Source organism: Cucumis sativus, chromosome 2, assembly GCF_000004075.3.
Source record: "Cucumis sativus cultivar 9930 chromosome 2, Cucumber_9930_V3, whole genome shotgun sequence".
NCBI classification, from domain to species: Eukaryota; Viridiplantae; Streptophyta; class Magnoliopsida; order Cucurbitales; family Cucurbitaceae; genus Cucumis; species Cucumis sativus.
The window spans coordinates 22,617,440-22,635,242 of record NC_026656.2 but is presented as its reverse complement, the minus strand read 5'-3'; the positions used below and the strand labels follow the sequence as shown (position 1 = coordinate 22,635,242).

The following is a 17,803-nucleotide window of genomic DNA, read 5'->3' as shown; positions in this document are numbered from 1 at the left end:
TATTCCAAGTGGTCTATTTTTGTGGTTAAGTAGCTTATAATTCTATGAGATGAGAATTATGATTATTAGTTAACTACAATGGATATTACAGAAGCTATGGATTGTACAAATATCTTTGCCAAAGTGGAAATTGTTGGAGGTTTTTTTGTTGTAAAATATTAAAAGTGCATTGGCTCAACATAAAAAAAAGTTTAGGAAAGTCATAAGTTTGTTCACACTGAAAAAGTTTAGGAAAGTAATGATTTTTTTTCCTAGATTGAAACGGCTTAGGAAAGTTGAGAGCTATAAAAGGAGAGTCTATGTCTTTGGTTTTCAATCGTGTCACTGGAAGTTGCACCATAAATATAGCAAGATTTATCAACGATTGACGATAAAGAAAATATTTTGGGAAGTGATATTCCAATTGGTCTATTTTATGGTGAAGTAAGATTATAATTCTATGATATGAGAACTATGATTACTGGTGAAGACACTAGTGGATGTTGCAAAAGCTAGGATTCTTCAAATATTTTCTCAATGGGGAAATTATTGAGTTTTTTGGCAAAATATTAAAACTGCAACTATCCAACATAAAAAAGATTTAGAAAAGTCATAGGTTTCTCCTACATTGAAAGTGTTTACGAAATACATGAGTTTTTTTTGCATTACAATGGTTTAGGAAAGTCATAGACTATAAAAAGGAGTCTATGTCTTCTGATCCTCTCATGAACAAACTATACTCGAGACTTGGACAATAAAAGGACTAGTCTCAAAAGAAGAGAGGAGCAACCATACCAATGCTAATATAGGCTAGGTGGTTTGTCTTTCTGTGTTGAGGTTCAACTAAATATTTGTTCAATTTCGTTGGGAACTATTGATTGTTACATTGTTTTTCATTAATAATTGATATTATGATTGTTTGATGTAATAATAAGTTTTGTTTATATTGAAAAGAATGTGGCATTTCAAGATTTAAAAAATGACAATGAAGTTTGAGCTACCAAATACCAAGGTTCTGATTGAAAGGTGGAGTTTTGACATGGCCGACACCAAATCCAAATATACCTCCCAATTCCAAAAAGTGCTTAACACATCACATTTATTCTTTTAATTTTTCACTATTACTCCTCCAAAAATCATAATCATAATTTTCCTTTCTATAATATAAAACTTTGGACGAAAACTCCTTAGTGAGGATTGTTTCCTTTTAATCCAAATTACATATTTCTCCTTTTTCTTTATACGTACTTTAAGAATATGACAACAACGCTGATTATAAACTATTGTGATGGTCAAAAACGATTTAATTAGGTATGATTTAGAGTGATTATCCCTAATTAGTGTGAATTAATGTGTTGAATTTAGTGGATTTCAAAGAAACCAAGTTATAGGAGCAAGTTTTGAAGAAATAGGGCAAAAGTTGGTTTAATATAAATAATAACATTTCTATCACCAGTAGAGTTTTTATATTTATAATTTTTTTTTTAAATATTGTTGTATATTTAATTATTATTTCTAAAATTTATCTAGGGTAATTTTTATTTAATGGGAGGAGCAGAAAATGTGAAGAAAAAAGGATTGAGGGACGAAAGAGAATGGGTGATTGGAGTAATTAGGGCGCCGTATCCAGCCTACCACGTGAACCTAACATAGAAAGAGGCAATACCACCACCCTCATGAGGTGCCTTTTCCTTTTCCTTTTTGTTTTTATTTCTTAACATAATTAATTATGCCTCACTCAGAACATGGGAGAATGTGTCTCTCTTTTCTTTTTTCTCTATTTACATAATTGACAAAGTTTATAATTCAATTTGGAATTATTTCCAACTTTCCTTCAATAATTATTTAATTATCATCTATTCTTTTTTTTTTTTTTTATCTAAGTTACTATCTTTTTAACGAAATTGTACTCCTTAATTTTAATATTAACTATGACACCCTTAATCTTCTCAACCTATTTGATTATTAAACAACATTTGAAATTTTGATATCAACACTATAAATCTTCCAGCAACAGTATTATGTCACTTATATTTTTATTTTTATATTGTACTTCCTACTTTTATTCCTTCATCTGTACTGTATACTTAAAAACAACTCATAAGATCTCTATTTATTTATTTGACCATGACTAGTATTTAGGGAATTTTAATATAGTTTGTAATTTTTTAACATTTATTCATGGTATAGTGCACTTTTCATCATGGGATTGATGAAAAGTTCACAAATATTTATCCTAACAAAAAATGGAAAGATTGAGTAATACTTTATTTTATGTATAACAAAAGCAATGCTAATCTAACAAATGTTTTGAAGGTAATTGAATATAGATAAAAATAAAATGAAACGAATATTAGGTTTTTAACATTATAAGGTTGAAAATTTAAATATTTAACCTGTTTTAATTAATTGAGTTGAAGAAAAAACTACTTTTTATTAACGTTTTTCATACTAATAATGGCACTTATAAATTTGATATTTAAATTAATATTATTTGAATATTGAATAAATTGAAATAAAATTCAAATATTTCCACTTTTAAATATATTAAATTTAAGGTTTTTTTTGTAAGAATAATAAAAATTCATTCCACTCCATTTTGTCATAAATAGTTGGTCTACTATAATATTTTTTATAATTTTTCTTAAATAATATAAACATATATATTTTTTTTAAAAAAACCCTCAAACGTTTCACTTCCGGAACCTCCACGTGGACGGTGTGTGAAGTAAAAGGGTGTAAGTTTGACCAGTCAATTAACGGAAACGTAACTCACCATTATTTATTTGTACTTTCCTTCCCTTCAGGCCTTCTTTTGGGACGTCCCTTCTATTTTCCTATTCTCTATTTCCCAAAATATATTGCACTTTCATTCATATATTTTTCCAATTTCTTCTCTTTTTAATCCTTCAAACTTGTTTCTAATTATCTATCGAAAACTTTTTAAATAGTCACTTTGTGTTTTGCATATTAATTTCATTTAATAAAACTCTCCTTCCACTCAAATTTCAATCCATTTGGTTGTTGAGAAGAAGAAAAAATATGGGAATTTAGAAGCTTTATTTGTAATGTCAAAACTTGAGCACATGTAAAATAATTGAGTCTCATGTCCCAAGATGGGCAACAACACCTCCACAGCTTTTGTGTGAAATCACTTTCACAAATATCAGTCTAAAAATCACTTTCTATCTCTGTTTACTTGGTACCCACTTCCCCATAATAACTCCATTCCAATCACACTAATCAATTTTATATATTTTTTTAAAAATTGTTCCAATTTCCCAACAACCCATCTCCCATTTTCATGTCTCTCTTTCATTTCTTGTTTCTTTCCTTCATTCTCTCTCTCTCTCTCAATCTCTGTCTTATTTCTTTCTTCTTCCATTGCTTTAAAGCTAAGAGAAATGGGTACATGTGCTTCCCTTTACAACAGATCGGAATGCTCCGCCGTTAAGCCGCCGGCGCCACCCCAAACTACCACAGATCAGTTTGAGATTCCACCTTCACCTATTAAACACTTTAAGCTCCAAAACAATACCGATTCCGCCATTAAAGACATCTCTGTAATACCCAATCATCACAAGACTCCTTCTGGTTTGATTCTTCTTTCTTTATTCTTTTATGGGTTTTGTTTTGTTCTCTGTTTCGTTCTTCTCGCCATGGCATTCCTTGACTCCTCTGTTTTGTCCATTCTGTTATCTGAATGATGAATATCTGAAAATATCTGAAATTTTTTCTCAGGAAGTAAAGAAGAAGCTTTCTTTGATTCTCGAGCGTGGTTGGATTCTGATTGTGAAGATTTCTTCAGTGTCAAAGGAGGTGAGCACAAATATTATTCCAATCCCCTGTTTTTTTTTATATATTTAGGTATCTTAGCCTTCTTGCTTGACCATTATCACATTACTCTTCTGGCTTTAAAAAATTAATTAGTTAATTGATTTAGAGAAGATTGTTAATGATAAAATATTTTCTTATATATTTATTTGATATTTAAAATTTGTTTTTTTATGTTTATTAAATTTATTTCATTTAGGTTTTGAACTTTCATTATATATTAGTGCAAAACGTTTTGAAAAAATATTTTGAGGATTAGTGGTATTCAATTTCACTTATTAGGTAAGCTAAAACAATATAAAATGTAATTGCTCTACTTATTCCTAGATTTTAAATCTTGTTTCAATTGATAATTTTTTTTAATATATTTTGTAGAAAAATATAAACTTTCATAATGTTTATTTGTCTCTATTTTTCTAAAATATCTATTTTGATTTAGTAATTTGTAATACACCAATCTTCAAATGTATATGTATGGTAATCCCTACAATGATTGTAATTCTTTTTTATTTTAATTTAAAATTAAAGTTTACATTTTAATGGATAATGACTTGGAGTTTCAATTAGTCTCTTTTTAAAAATAAAAATGATTTTTTAATACATAATAAATCAAATTAATTTTTATTTTAATGCTTTCATATTATCTTGTCTTTTACAAAATATTCTCTCTAATTTAATTTAAAGAGAGGAAGTGTATTATTGTAACTAAATTATTGGATTAATATGTTAATATTCTATTATTATAGTATACATAATGCAATTGGTTTTAAGCACAAAATGATGCAGCATTATTTTTATTAAATTAAATCTTTTTTATTTTGGATTTTACTAATTAAATTACATTTTAATAGATAAATATATGTATTTATTTCATTTTTCTTATGATAAAAATGAATGTACTAATGTAAGCATCGAATTGAGTATTATCGACTATAGTAAGTGTAATAAATATTAAGTGGATGTTTTAATTACGTGAATCCTATCATAATATATATTAAAGGGACGTTTTAATTACCCGAATTTTACTATCATTCATGATCCGATCAACTTTCCAATCAACTTCTGTTTGGTTCAATTGGGTCAAGTTTTTTATCTGTCATGCTGTGAAATTTCTCTTTCTCTACAGATTTCACCCCTTCCTGCGGCAACACTCCGCTTCACCACCGATTTCCGGCGGAAACTCCCCGTACTAGCAGAGTCAGTGTCGCCAGCGCCGACAACGAAGCATCGAATTTCAACTTGCCGCCATTACCGACGAAGAGGAGAAAGAAACTGGCCGATCTGTTCCGAGAGAGCCTCGGGAATGAGGCGAGTTTTGCTTTCCTGAATCAGGAAGAAAATCGGAAAGCAGATGAACCTCGTGTCTCAGGAACGGATTCGGTCTGCAACAGCGAAAGGACAGCAGGGGACGGAATCAATCAGTTGGTTGACGAAAATCCGATTGAATTGGATTCGAAGATGTGTTGCCTTCCGCCGCTGGCATCGCGTAGCAGTTCGCGTGAGAGGAAGGAGGATTTGAAGCTTATTAATGGCGTATCTTGAGCCCTAAATCGATGGGTACCCTCCGCAATTGATAATGTGAATATTTATTATTATAATAGAAGCCAATTTGTAATATTTTGGATGATTGGATGGTCTAACTCAAATAAGAAAATCATTATTTTTTTAGATTTAAAATCGATAGAAATACATATAGTTGAAATGTGTTCATGTTAGACTATCAATATAGTTAAATATATACATTTTAAATTTTATATAAAATTTTAAAATAAGATAACATGACACAACATAGATTAAAAGGAATGACGAATATAAATCAATTCAATAATTACATGTTTGAATTATTGCTATTTTCTTAGAAACAAAATTCCAAGATAGGCTATAACATGGAAATAATGTTATCAATAATGTTGTTTCCAAAAAATAGTAATATTCGAAAAAGATAATAATGTTGTTAATTATGGCATGCTAACATAACACGTAATAACAAATGAAGAGATTTATACTTTTATAATAGAAAATTATTTTCAATAACAAAATTTTTAAAAAATTACAAATTAACAAGATATCATAGTTTATATGTGATAGACCCTTATATGTGTAGGTAGACGGTTATATGTGTCTATAATGATATAAATAAAAACACATAAGAGTCTATTATCGTCCATCCTATATAGACTATGATATTTTCTAAATATTTTGATTTATTTTGGTATGTTTGAAAATAGCTCTATTAGTTTACGTTTTTTTTTTAAAAAACTATTTATGGGTTGGTCTCGTGATAATAAGAGAGACACACTGTTAATGTTTAAGTAAAAAATCATGAGTTTAATTTTTGGTGGCCACCAAACTTATTTATAAATTAATTTTTTGTTTTATTGACACCTAAATATTGTAAGATAAGACGAGTTGTCTTGTGAATTTTTTTTTTTTTGTTATATTTATAAATAAATTAGCTCGTGTTACTATATTTAAAAGTACTTGCTTAAATTAATATGTTACTATATTTAAAAGTACTTGCTTAAATTATGAGTTGAAATGGGTGTTTTATTTGTTGAGTTACATATTAATTAATTCTCATTGATTAGAGGTGGTTTGGGTGTGTTCCTTTCCTATGTGTTGTTGAGTTTGATAGTGGAAAATAGGTAGAGTCTAGATGTATGTAAGTTTTGCTTTTTCAATAGTAAGTTGGTTTTAAAGATCAACATGATACATATTGATTGAAAATGATGCTTTCTTTTGATTAATGCTAGTTTAGTTTGTGATTAAATGCAACTTCTACCTACTAAAAAACAGTACACGTACGAGTCTATTTAACGTGTAAAGTTGAGTTGACGCGAATAACGAAGTGAGAAATGTGAGTTAATGCGAATAACAAATAATAAAACTCTTTAATTATTTGTGAACCAAACGATGAGTGAACTTTTTTATCTATTAACCCAATTTGTGGCCAAAACAAGCATTTAATACTTTTATTTATCATTAGTGAATTCAAAAAAAGAAAAATTATTAAATGAAACGATAATTATTATTTAAAAAATGAATTGTTTGATTGTTATTATTGTTAATGCTAATATAAGCATAGTTCAGTCGACATAAAATTGTACTATAAATATAGAGACGCGAGAGTTAATCTAAAGTTAATTATCGTTAATTAAATAAATTATGGATATCTTTAGCCTTTCATTTTATGTTTCTAGAGTGTAATATATTCTCTACTTGATTAGACCATGGACTTTTATGATATAAAAGAGACAGAGAAAAAAAAATGATAAGATCACTCCATATTCTATACCAAAAAAAATAAAGAAAAAAAATTCCACTAATAAAGTTGATTTTAACCCACTTGTCACCTTTGTTTTCATATCAAATATTGAATGGAGAGATTGAAATGATTACATATCTAATAGTGAATTGAAGTACTAATATCACTTTTTCTATTGTATGAATGGTAAAAACTAGTTATGAATTAAAGGAGTTCGTTACAAATATGTATAAAATTTAATCTAAAATCAACCATTGAATTATTTTAGGTAAATCATAGCTCACGGTCATTTAATGTGGTTAGAGATTTCAGTACTTCAACCTACATTTGTTATGTTGAGCTAAAACAAGTTATTATATAACTATAACATCCCTCTCGCTGCATATTTAATCTACCTTTATTATTTATTTCTAATTCTAACTACTTGCACTATATATATATATAAAAAGTTGAAAAAACTATAATTTACCATCTAAACAAATAGTTAAAAAGTTAAAAAAGACATGTGTTTTGTTTTTAGTTTAAAATAAAATTAATGGATTCATCGCGAAAAATAAAAGTCATCCTAAGAAGTTTTGTTAGTATAGATGAAGAGATAAGAGATCAAACCTTTGACTTTTAGAAAATAGACAATGTTAATTATTGTTGACTCCCCAAACGTACTTTACGATCATCCTAAAAACTTATGGAAAAGCAAATTTGATAGAATATATATATAAATCAAATAATTATCAAAGTATAAAATAAAAGCATGTATCACTTCAATTTAAGTATAAAAATATGACTTACATGAGCATAGTCCAAATAAGTGAACCGAACCAACTAGCCTCGGTCTGATTTCTTTTAATGTTGTGAACCAAATCCGGTGTAGGTCGGTTCAAAGATTCCAAATACCGATCTGTTCGGTTTGGATACCGGTTTAACAAACGGACCGGACCGGAGTGTGGACACCCCTGCCATCTAACCCATTTCCTTACTCTCCTCACCCCGCCGTCTTCCTTCTCTGTTTTCTTTTTCTTTGCATTTTGGTGAAGTCCCAGCAAGAATCGAAAAACCTTGCGATTAGCTCTAAATCTTCTTTATCAGATATCATTCCAAGGCTTCTCTGAAGTAGGACTGCTCTTGTACTTATCAAACATGGGTGTCAAAGGTACTACTGCATATATTATTTCCTTTTTATAATTTCTTCTGCTCATGGCATTTGTCTCTGTTTTTGAGTAATCAAACTTTACTGCTTTCATATCAGCTAAAAAACGGGACCTCAAACTAAACCACGAGGTGGAAGAAGAAGAAACTGGGAAGAATGCACTTCCAAACACAGGGGGTAAAGCCAAAGAGCATATTGAGCAATTGCAGAGACTTCAAACTAAGGTATTTTTCATCTTGTACACAAATTTCCAGGGAAAACTATTTCAATGAAAAAGTTGTTATACTAGCTAGTTGTTCTTGTAACTAAAATACTTTCAAGGCTAAAGGCAAAGATTTGGGTTATGGTTTAATTTGAGTTCTTGATCGATTTGATGTCATTTTTGTAGAGTAAGAGGGTTTACGGGTTGGGTTGAGCAACTTGTTGGACCCATCATTTTGTATTTCATTGTTATAATTTGTAGTTGCAGGTTAGGGTTATTGGTGTAGTATACTCAGTTGTGACTTCTTAAGATGAAGTCATGTTGGTGAGTTACTTTTTGAATCCTATCAAATTGTTTGGTTTAGACATTTGTCCAACTTAAATAAATAAACCTAGGTCAACAAATTAATCCAATGAAGTGTTTTTAAATGCCCAAGGCACACTAATACGCAATGGCTCTTTGGAGCCTAGGCGCAAGGCGCAAGGCGCACAAAGAGGAGGCTTTTTTTTTTTTGTGAGGTGCACTGCATATAAAAATATTACATTAAAAAGAGAAAACATAGTTGAAGAGAAATACAGAAAAAATACCTAAAACATCAGAATTTTTGCATTTAGGCATAGTAAATTTGACTCTTGTAGTTAACAATTAAGGAGAATCCTTAATTATCATCATTTCTTTAAAAAATTAATAAGCAGGGCTTTGAGCCTTGGGGCTTCACAAAAGGCGCACTCCTGAGGCGATAGACCTGTGCCTTGAGCCTAGGCGCACGCTCGAGAGTGCTTCTTAAAATACTGATCAAATGTGATCTGATTATCTAACATATTGACTGATTGGGTTGTTTAAATCATTTATGAAATTTTCTGTAAGAGTGATAGTACCGGAAAGATTTAAACCAATGTACTCCAAGGCTTAATATTCTTTTTTCCCAAAAAGATATTTGTTCGAGAATGAGAGTAAGAAGTCTAAAAGAGTTATGAAATAGAATGATAACAATTTTAGCTCTGTTGACGATAATTAGCTCTTGGTCAGTGATTGAATTATCGACCTTTGTGATGGTAATTAGCAATCAAGTTTAATGGAAAGAAGACAACAAACTTCATGCCTGTCTGCAATGAAAGTTGTTGATTCTATCAAAAAAAGAAAAAAGAAAAAAAAGAAAAAACTTCTCACCTAGGGGCTTGAAGTGTGCTAAGATGACAGACTTCTTGCTTATTGGAGGGCAAAAGTGCATAAATTTTATTGTATTGGTGAATTGAGGTGCACAATGAAACAAAAAATTGTATAATAACCAATACTATAATCATATATTGTTAACAGGAAGTAGGAATACAAAATAACATTGAAAATTAATATATTCTTGGAGTATAGTTGGATCGAACAAAGTTACTTCACTTTGATTCCTTTTATTCTCAAGAGAGGGTGAACGAAATATGATTTTTTAGCTATGAAGTTTTTAGTACTGAAACTTGCCTTTCTTCACCCAAGTTTAGAAGGTGATAGAAGGACAATTGAAAGGTGATGAGGATTGTTGCATGACTGAAGATGGTTGCACTAGGCAACCACAAGCACGGGGCTCATCTTGCCTGCCACCATAGGTGGTTGTGTGGGTTCCCCTTACATCAGTGTTAACAATGTTTTCAGTAGTAACATTTGATTGTCGTTTTCGTCTTACTACGCCACACATATACTAAAACATTTGCTAATTTATTCTTTGAGCTTGCTTGTTATTTTGTATAAAACTGCCTAGAGTGGAAGAAAAGACTATCAGATCTCTATGTCTGACAATTTCTTTGAGGAAACATAATGAACTTAAGCAGCTTTAGTTATTAGTTAGATTCTAATAAGAAACAAATAATGCTATACATCCTTGTTGAAGATATCATGGTGGTAATATTAATGGTACTTTCTTTCTAGGTCTGTTAAGAGCTAACCTTGAGGACCTCTTTAAGCTTTTTGCTCTTTCCTATTTAATCTCTTATTAGAAATTTATTTTGTAAACACCCATAGGTGCTTGGGATCTCCCTTATTTCATTTATTCAATGAAATATTTCTCCTCTAAAATAAAGTAAAGAAAAAAGTTCTCACCATGAGGACTTTTGGTTACACTTTATTTATTTTTAAAATTTATTTAAATAATAATAATAAAAAATCTAAAGACTTGTGGAGTTCAGTTTTTCTGCTACACTATGGTCAAGTTGACATAAAAGAAATAGATATGCAATTCCTTTTAATACTCACGCCACTTGGTAAGTTTTCTTTTATTTCAATGAGTTATTGGGAGAATGTCTTATCCTCCCATTCTTCCACCCATCATCTGGTTGATGAAAAATTTCCTCACAACTCTTTTTTGGAATTTTGTTGTTTGTATAATTGAAAATGGCGCTAATGAACAGTTTAAATATGTTTTGTGGGCTTTTTTTCCCTGCTTATGTACTTTCTCCTCGTTTTGGTTGACATTGTTTATCATGTTTATAGGATCCAGAGTTTTTTGAGTTCTTGAAAGAGCATGACAAGGAGCTTCTCGAATTTAACGATGAGGATATTGATGTAAGTACACTCATTTGTTTGAGCTGCAAGCTGCCAATGTTTCATCTGTGTGCTACACAATGTTTCTCAACTCTGTAACTATTTGGTGCAGGAGGATGCTGATGATGACGTTGAAGATGCTGATGGTGATGTGGAGGATGCTGATTTACATGAAAATTATAAAAGCAACAAGCCTGTTGTTTCTGAGAAGGAAGAAACACCATCTAAGAAATCTATAACTACGGAAATGGTTGATTCTTGGTGTCATTCAATAGAAGAAAATGGAAAATTGGTTGCTCTTCGTTCTCTTCTGAAAGCTTTCAGGACTGCCTGTCATTATGGTGATGACAATGGAGATGACATTTCAACAAAATTTAGTACCATGTCTAGTACTGTTTTCAATAAAATTATGTTATTTGTATTAAGCAAAATGGATGGAATACTTAGAAAGTTTCTAAAGCTTCCTAGCACTGGTGGAAAGAAAGAGATGATACAAGAGCTGATGACCACCAAAAAGTGGAAATCATTCAACCATGTTGTGAAATCATATCTTGGGAATGCCCTTCACATTCTCAACCAAATGACAGACACCGAGATGATATCATTCACACTACGACGCCTCAAATATTCTTCTATTTTTTTGGTTGCATTTCCTAGCCTCAAACGGAAGTACATAAAGGTATTCCTAACTTTCAAATTCCTTAATGTTTAATTTTCAAGATCCTAATGATAGTCCAATGGTGCTACATAACCCAATGGAATGGCAGAGGATAGGTGGAATGTCATTTATTGTTATCTATTCCATTCACACTTATTGTTTCATCATTATCAATTTTATGAAGGTCATGATTTTATTATTTGAAAATTTCAGGTTGCCCTTCACTTTTGGGGTACTGGCGGTGGTGCCCTCCCTGTAACCTCGTTTCTTTTTTTGAGAGATTTGTGTGTTCGACTTGGATCAGATTGTCTCGATGAATGCTACAAAGGGATGTATAAAGCTTACGTTTTGAACTGCCAATTTGTAAATGCAACCAAGTTACAACACATTCAATTTCTTGGAAATTGTGTCATTGAACTTTTTCGTGTTGATCTTTCGGTAGCATATCAACACGCATTTCTTTTCATCCGTCAATTAGCGATGATCCTCAGGGAGGCATTAAACACAAGAACTAAGGTAAGTATCTTCAAACCATTCTTATTTATTGTGTTCCATTGACATATTTAAATTATTTCTCCAGTGGATGGCTCAAGAAATTTTTCCTGTGGTCTCTACTTTCTTAGGGTATTAGTCTCATTGGCAATGCCCTCTTGGGCGCATGCTTAGGCGCAGGTCCGGTGCTTCGCTTTGGAAAGGCGAGACTCACAAAATAGGGTGCTTCTTAGGCGCATGGCTTTTGTGAAGCCCCGCCTTGAGCCTTTTCATTATTTTAAAAAAATAGTAACAATTAAGGATTTTTCTTCTTTATTAACTAAAAAAAGTCAAATTTACTAAGCCTATATGCAAAATTTCTTGTGTCCGTGTCTTTATTTTTCCATATTTCCTTTTCAACTATGCTTTCTCTTTTTAATGTAATATTATTATATGTAGTGCACCTCATAAATAAAAGCCCTTGCCTTTTTGTGTGCCTTGCGCCTAGGCTCCAAAGGGCCATTTCGCATTAGTGCGCCTTGGGCATTTAAAAACACTAAAGAGATGATAAAATGAACTTGGTTGGGGTGGGGGTTGGGTTCTAAGAGTATTTCCCAATGGTTATGTTATAATCAGCTCAGTCTTTGCTTCAAATGCTATAATGTTTTCCTTTTGTTCCTTTTTCCCCATGTCCAACATGGGATATATTCAATCACTTTATTTCACATTGATAGTATATGTTTGAGTTTATTTTTAAACAATGTTTTTTACAGGAAGCATTTAGAAAGGTTTATGAATGGAAGTACATAAACTGCCTGGAGCTTTGGACTGGTGCTGTTTGTGCTTATGGCTCAGAAGTTGATTTAAAGCCCCTTGCATATCCCTTGGCTCAGATCATTTCTGGAGTAGCTCGTCTTGTACCAACTGCTAGATATTTCCCTTTGAGGTTAAGGTGTATTAAGATGCTAAATCGAATAGCTGCTTCAATTGGAACTTTTATACCTGTCTCCATGCTTCTTTTAGACATGCTAGAAATGAAAGAATTAAACAGACCGCCAACAGGAGGTATTGGCAAAGCAGTTGATTTGCTGACTATATTGAAGGTAATTAACCATTAAGGATTACTTTGTTGTGTACGGCAGCTTTTATTTTTAAATCTTATTTAGTTATTCCTTTCTTCAGGTAAGCAAGCCCACCCTAAAAACACGAGCTTTTCAGGAGGCATGTGTTTTTTCAGTTATTGAAGAGCTTGCTGTCCATTTATCTCAGTGGAGTTATTCTGTCTCTTTCTTTGAGTTGTCTTTTATCCCGGTTGTACGCCTACGTAGTTTTTCTAAATCAACCAAAGTTCAGAGGTTTCAAAAAGAAATAAAGCAGCTTATTCGTCAGGTAGGTCCTTTACGTTTTATCCAATTTCTACTGCATATGTTTACTTTCTGGGATCTAAAACTACTTACAGGATAAGATAATGGGGAAGAATTAGGAGAAGCAAGAGGATAAAGAAAACACAGCAAGAGAATAAGGAAAATTCCTTGTAGGATCGTAGAATTAAATCAAACTTGAGAAAGAAGAGAAAACAAATTGTTTACATTTGCTGATGCATGATAAGCAATCACCATTTCATGTAAAATATTCTCAACAACGAAGGAGAATGTTCTGACATGCTTTTAGAAATAATGTATTTCAACAAAGTGCTTTATTTCTGTACCTGTTTGGGTCACATGATATATCCTTTCTTTTTCAACGGCCTACCAAGGTTGAGACAATGCATCGTATATCCTTAGAAAGTGCCTCTTTCTTGTACATGTTTTTTGGGACGGGAAACTAATATTTCATTGATTATGTGACATAATACTTGGAAGGGAAAAAACTGATTCTTCTTGGCCAGGAATATCACAAAGAAAGGTCTTCCAATTGGCCAAAAGAACATTAAGAGTATAATTGTTAGGGAGTGTGGCATTTATACCAAATTAGAGAAACTCTAAGAATAGATTATATTAGGGTTTATTTTAACTAAAAGGTTTGTTTTGTTCAAGTATTTTGTATACTGCCAAGTTATTGTGCATGAAATTTTTGTATCTTCCTTATTTAGGTTGAGGCCAACGCAGAGTTTACAAATGAAAGGCGTAATTCAGTTTCCTTTTTGCCAAATGATCCTGTTGTATCATCCTTTCTTGAGGTTTGGATTTTTGCTTTTTCCCTTTGCGTTTCTTTATGCTTCCAGTTCCAGGTTGATATTTATTTGTGCTCTAGATCAACCATTGTTGATGTCAATGTTACTTGTTACCTGAATTTGTGTTTAGTCAGTGATTGTATGAATTCACTAATTCTAAATGCTTGTGCCAATCCCCCTAGATAGTCCCCTCTTTGTATTCTCTCTTCTTCTGCTGCCAGTTGTGCTTTTCTTATGCTTTTGGATGTTTATTTGTGATCTAGGTCTGTCGTTGTTGATGTCAGTGCTACCTCAAACGAAGCATGTTGGCAATGATTGCATAAATTCTCGCATTATTGTGTTCTGTTGATTTGTTTTTTTTTAATATTTATTTATTCTTCTTTGAATTTGATTGTTTGTCTTCTTGTTTAGTATGTACGCAGTAATGATTGTTGACTTTAGTATATGCAGAGCTACACAATGTTGAATGTGTGCATATATATAACTACTTGTCAGAGGGTCACTTTTCACCCTAGGCTCATAGCTCAACGCACCCTAATTTCCAGGGATGCTTCACCCACCAACCCAGGCCTAACTCCTTGTTAATTTGCATGTTGTGTTCCTTTGCTTCTTTCTTGTGAGGTAAGTTTTCTGAATGGGGGAATGTCAATGTAAACATTCCATAGAGTTATATGTTCATGGAATCTTTCCGGAGCATGAGAGGAAAATTATCCTTGTAACTTTTTAGGTTTTATGGTTTCTTTGTGGAACATGGACGACGAGCAAAAGATTAGGATAAAGTTAATATACCCTCGAGGATAGAGTTGATAGTGCATGGTATGGGTTAGAGTTTTCTTCCTAGCAATTTTGTGGTCTTTGGTTTAGTTTTCTGCACCTCTATTCCATTGCTTTTTTTTTTTTTGGAAGTTGCACATGCCCTTTTTTGGTTTTGTTTTGTTCTGTAGTTAATTGGCCTTGCATTAGGACTATGAGCTAGGCTTTTCTTTTTAATTATCTTATTTTATTAAAATTGATTATATTTTTAGTATAGTTTTAGTACTATTCCTTCCGTTTCTTACAAAAAAGAAGTATCATTTCTTGTGTCTTAGGATGAAAAGAAGTTGGGGGCCAGCCCACTGTCACAGTATGTCTCAACATTACGTCAAAGAGCTCGACAACGAACAGATTCTCTATCTGAATCTAGGTATATATTTCTCTGTATGGATGGGGATATTTCTTCGTCCTTTTTTTTTCTTCTTAAAGATGTTGTGTTCATTGCAAAAAAAAAAAGAATGAGAAAATAAAACATATATGGATAGGGGAAGGAAGAGAAAGAGAGTGAGGAAGAGAAGACAATCTCTCTCAGTAAGAAACCAGAGGAGATTATGCAAGAGATCTTCGTGGGACTTGAGTTTTAACATCTGCAATAGCCAAGAAAAAGTTGCAATAGATTTAACACAATATGACGAGATTTTTATTTTTATTATTTTTTCTAATGAGAAACATTTCATTGAATAAATGAAATAAGGAGCAACCCCAAAGCACCTAAAGGTGATTACAATAGAGACTTCCAATTGGAAAAATATGGACTTCTAGGATTCTGAAGATTTTTTCTCCTGTCTAGTTGAGAAGAATTACTATCAAACATCTCTGATAATCTAGCTAAGAGGAAATCTAGGCAAGTTCTCTAATATATTTGGCACGGCTACAATTAAAACATGTCGAGTAGTTCTGATAATCTTGTAACACTTTTCCATACTGCTGTCCTTCATAACCAAAGTGGCTGATCATACAAATCCGGAGACTACAAGAGAAGGGCTTCCCATGACGTTTTTTTTACATAAACTCCACCATCTAGGAGATGAATAGCTCACTGATGTGCAAGGATGTTTATAAGTTAGCAGAAGGCAGAAACTAAATTAAGTATGAAAACATGCCCCGACAATTTCTTATGGTGCAAGCAGAGATGGTTGTGAGATCTCCCCAGGACGAAAATTGGGATATGTATTTTTTATTTATTAGAAACAGAGATTGGCATTCAAAGGGGCCAGACCCATAACCTAAAGGACAAAAGGGCAGGATTTCCTTTTACGTATAATATCTTACTGAGTTTTTTGGCTCCTAAATGTTGTTGGGTCAAGTGAGTTATCTCATGGGAGTGGTCAAGGTATACATAAGCTGACCTGGATATGGATACCTATGAAGAAAATAAATAAATAAGTATGAATGTCATAATTTTGATAATTGAAGCAAAGGTTTCGCAGATAATGTAAAAAAACCTGCATTGGTAATTGTTGTGTATGATTTCCTATGTTTCCTATTTAACTTGCTTGTATGTTGCAGTGTTCTTTATGGTGAACATTCATCGGTATTTGGGAAAAGTGGGTCAGACAGCGAGGACGAGGATACTGAGGGAAGAAAAGGGACCTCAGCCTTTAGTTCCACCTGGTTACCAGGAAGCAATTCCAAGTAAGTTAAACAAGTAGTCAACTTGACACATTTTTACACTTGTTTTTTAGCACACAAAATGAACCATGGTTAAGCTTTATAATTGTTAGGGAGAAGCATCCAGAAGAAAAGAAAAGCAAGAAAAAGAAAAGAAAGATGGAGCAACAGGATAAGGCAGCTCCTAGAGATGAAGATGTTGTGGAGGACTTGGTGCTCAGTTCGGATGAGGATGATGAACCTTTAAGTGACACTTCAGCTGAAAGTGATGGCAATGAGGATGTGGAACCTATTAGAAAGCAGACAAAGAAGCCGAAAGCACGATCACGAGGATCAAAGAAGAAGAACTGTTCGCCTGCAAATAAGGCCAAGAAGAGAAAAACTTCACGATAAAAAGGAGTAGGCAGAGATGGTACATAGCATTTGCAAGAACTCGACGAAAGAAATAGGTAAAATGATGCCATTTCCCATGGTTTTTGCTCTTCATGGGCTGGTTCCAACAAAAGTTAAGGTGAGCATTGGAGGTGGATGGCGATTTTGAGGGACATTGGAGGAGGGGAAGCTTTCAATGGTCAGTGTTTGTCATCTGATTGAGAAAATTAGGAGAGAAGACTACAAGCGGCCCATTTTTATTTTTTCATTTTCTTTAATGTTGGGCAATGCCTAGAATATTTGCACCATGGATAGTTTTTCTAGTTGAAATATGTGACAATGTAGTACTGTCAAGAACGTGTATGTCAATGTCAATATCTGCATTAGATGTATGAAAAAATTGATATAAAATTTTGATGAAGTTAGATCTCAACATTAGTCATCCAACTGAATTATGGATTGAGTTTTTTTCAATCACTTTTGCTTAACTCGAGTCTAGCACACATTTATTTTGTTATTGCTATTGCTCGACATCTGTGTCAATTTCATTTAGCAAATACGATGGGTAACAAAAATCCTTAATATCTATGATTCTAGTTATAGCACAATACCACTTCAACAATTTGATTTTATATGTTTTCATCAATTTTTTTTTTAAATTTCTGTAAATCTATCGATTTTACCCTCAATATTCGTCATCCAAACAAATCTATAATACATTGTGTAAAAATACTTTTCTTAATATAACATAT

At 32.2% G+C, this 17,803-nt stretch overlaps 2 protein-coding genes and 1 long non-coding RNA gene across 4 annotated transcripts; 2 read left to right on the top strand and 1 right to left on the bottom strand.

Moving 5' to 3' along the window:
* Positions 1–3,020: 3,020 nt before the first annotated feature.
* On the bottom strand, positions 3,021–4,953 carry LOC116401991. The gene is made up of 2 exons (XR_004214337.1): positions 4,829–4,953; positions 3,021–3,693 (listed from the first exon to the last, which is right to left on the bottom strand). It is a non-coding gene; the product is annotated as an uncharacterized LOC116401991 (long non-coding RNA).
* On the top strand, positions 3,292–5,490 carry LOC101209518. The gene is made up of 3 exons (XM_004138563.3): positions 3,292–3,573; positions 3,721–3,798; positions 4,940–5,490. The coding sequence occupies exons 1-3, from the start codon at positions 3,384–3,386 to the stop codon at positions 5,353–5,355; spliced, it is 684 nt and encodes a 227-aa protein (XP_004138611.1). The 5' UTR covers positions 3,292–3,383; the 3' UTR covers positions 5,356–5,490.
* A 2,579-nt stretch (positions 5,491–8,069) lies between these two features.
* LOC101210259 (nucleolar complex protein 2 homolog) lies at positions 8,070–17,526 on the top strand. 2 transcript variants are annotated; one of them, XM_004138566.3, is made up of 11 exons: positions 8,070–8,228; positions 8,325–8,449; positions 10,903–10,974; positions 11,066–11,632; positions 11,825–12,127; positions 12,856–13,185; positions 13,265–13,471; positions 14,175–14,261; positions 15,344–15,438; positions 16,578–16,703; positions 16,793–17,526. In XM_004138566.3, the coding sequence occupies exons 1-11, from the start codon at positions 8,216–8,218 to the stop codon at positions 17,070–17,072; spliced, it is 2,205 nt and encodes a 734-aa protein (XP_004138614.1). In that variant the 5' UTR covers positions 8,070–8,215; the 3' UTR covers positions 17,073–17,526. The 2 variants fall into 2 exon arrangements, with proteins under 2 accessions (XP_004138614.1, XP_031737022.1); XM_031881162.1 differs by having other exon boundaries at positions 16,778–17,526.
* Positions 17,527–17,803: the final 277 nt, after the last annotated feature.